At 37.8% G+C, this 1,715-nt stretch overlaps 1 protein-coding gene across 1 annotated transcript in view; it reads left to right on the top strand.

Annotated features, from left to right (window-relative positions):
• The window catches only part of LOC106101777 (aldo-keto reductase AKR2E4-like), a 6,817-nt gene that overhangs the window by 3,810 nt on the left and 1,292 nt on the right, over positions 1 to 1,715 (top strand). The window contains exons 4-5 of the mRNA XM_013281112.1: positions 432 to 548; positions 1,298 to 1,465. Coding sequence (XP_013136566.1) covers positions 432 to 548; positions 1,298 to 1,465 — 285 coding nt within the window. The remainder of the gene's footprint in view (positions 1 to 431; positions 549 to 1,297; positions 1,466 to 1,715) is intronic.

The following is a 1,715-nucleotide window of genomic DNA, read 5'->3' as shown; positions in this document are numbered from 1 at the left end:
CATGACCCCTGAGCTGGTTTGTCAAGAGCTTGACAAAATATATTTGCATATTTTGTCAAGCTCTTGACTTGACCATGACTATATGACCTCTCTTGGCGCCAAAGCTGGATCCGCCCTTAATGGAAAATCCAGTAATTCCCGGCCGGTCCCCTCTACTGAATGACTGTACTGACTAAATGTCTACCACACATAATGCGCGGTTCACAATTGGCTAATACAGTTAGATAGCAACGGCCAGTAAATTATATGACTGATGCCAGTTATCGTTCACACTGTGCCAGTTCATTACAATCCAATTATTAAGCGTTACTCACCAACTGTTCTGGGTAAATGTGAACCGCATAATAAACCAATAATTGAAAAAAATAATAAACCAATAATTCAAAAATCACCACATAATTGAAAAAGTGTTTTTGTCTGATTTTTGCCAGGTATGGCAACACAACCATCGCGAAGCTGATGTAGAGAAGTCGTTGAGAGCGTCTCTAAAGCGTCTCGATATGGACTACGTTGATCTCGTACTTATACACTGGCCTATGTCCATATCTGTAAGTATAGTAATAATGCGGAAATTATTTATTTTAGGCAACGGCGGATCCAGAGAGAAGGGTCATGGGGGCCATGTCCCGCCCTGAGCTGGTTGGTCAAGAGTCTCTTGACTTGACCACGACTATGTGACCCCCCTGGCGCCAAAGCTGGATCCGCCCTTGATTTTAGGTTTGATTGGTAAATGATCGGCATGTAAAAGGTTAACTTTGGACTTATTTGTTGTTAATTTGTTTGTCTAATGGCCGGTTTCCCAACTACTTTTAACTATTCGATAGTGCTACTAAATAAATTGACAAAATTATGTTCTGAGCTACATATTTTGAGTTTTACTCCATTGAAACTTAGTTCAACCAAACGGTAATGAAAAATTAAAGGAAACTTCAGAAACCCAACTTATCAACTTTTCGTACAGTACCTAAAAATATTTCAATATGTAAAGTTTTAAATAAGGCCACGCTTAAAAACCAAATTAAATCTATACTATACTAACATTATAAAAAAGAAAGATTTGTATTTTTGTATGTATTCAAATAACTCAAAAACTACTGGGCCAATTTTAAAAATTCTTTCACCGTCAGAAAGGTAATTTATCTGTGAGTAACATAGGCTATATTTTATATTTTCACGCGGCCGAAGTCGCGAGCAACAGCTAGTTAGAAATATAACATATATCGTATGCGTTACCTTCAGAGTATTCTTTATTATTTAGTCGTAAAACGCTATTTCTAGCATATTAGATTGTTTTCAGTCAGATGGTGTTGACGAGAAGATAGATTACTTGAAGACGTACCGCGGGCTGGAGGCGGCGCTGCGGGCGGGCCTCACGCGCGCCATCGGCGTCTCCAACTTCAATTTGCAACAGATGAGCCGTTTACTCGATAACTGCAATGTTATTCCTGCTACTAACCAAATTGAGGTTACTTTGTAGTTTTAACATATTATACTTCTTACTAATATTATAAATGCGAAAGTTTAGATGGATGTTTGTTAAAGTTTGTATCCTAAACTGCTGAATGGATCTCAATGAAATTTGGTATAGATGCAGTGGATATTTTGGATACATAGACTACTGACTTTTTTTTTTAATTCAACGCGTACAAGTCGCGGGCGAAAGCTAGTTAATAATAGAGCAATATGTTCTTAGTTAATTATTCCGAGTTCGCTCT

Source organism: Papilio polytes, unplaced genomic scaffold (assembly GCF_000836215.1).
Source record: "Papilio polytes unplaced genomic scaffold, Ppol_1.0 DF823935.1, whole genome shotgun sequence".
Classification (NCBI taxonomy): Eukaryota; Metazoa; Arthropoda; class Insecta; order Lepidoptera; family Papilionidae; genus Papilio; species Papilio polytes.
The sequence above is the reverse complement of the archived record's forward strand: the minus strand, read 5'-3'. Positions and strand labels throughout refer to the sequence as shown.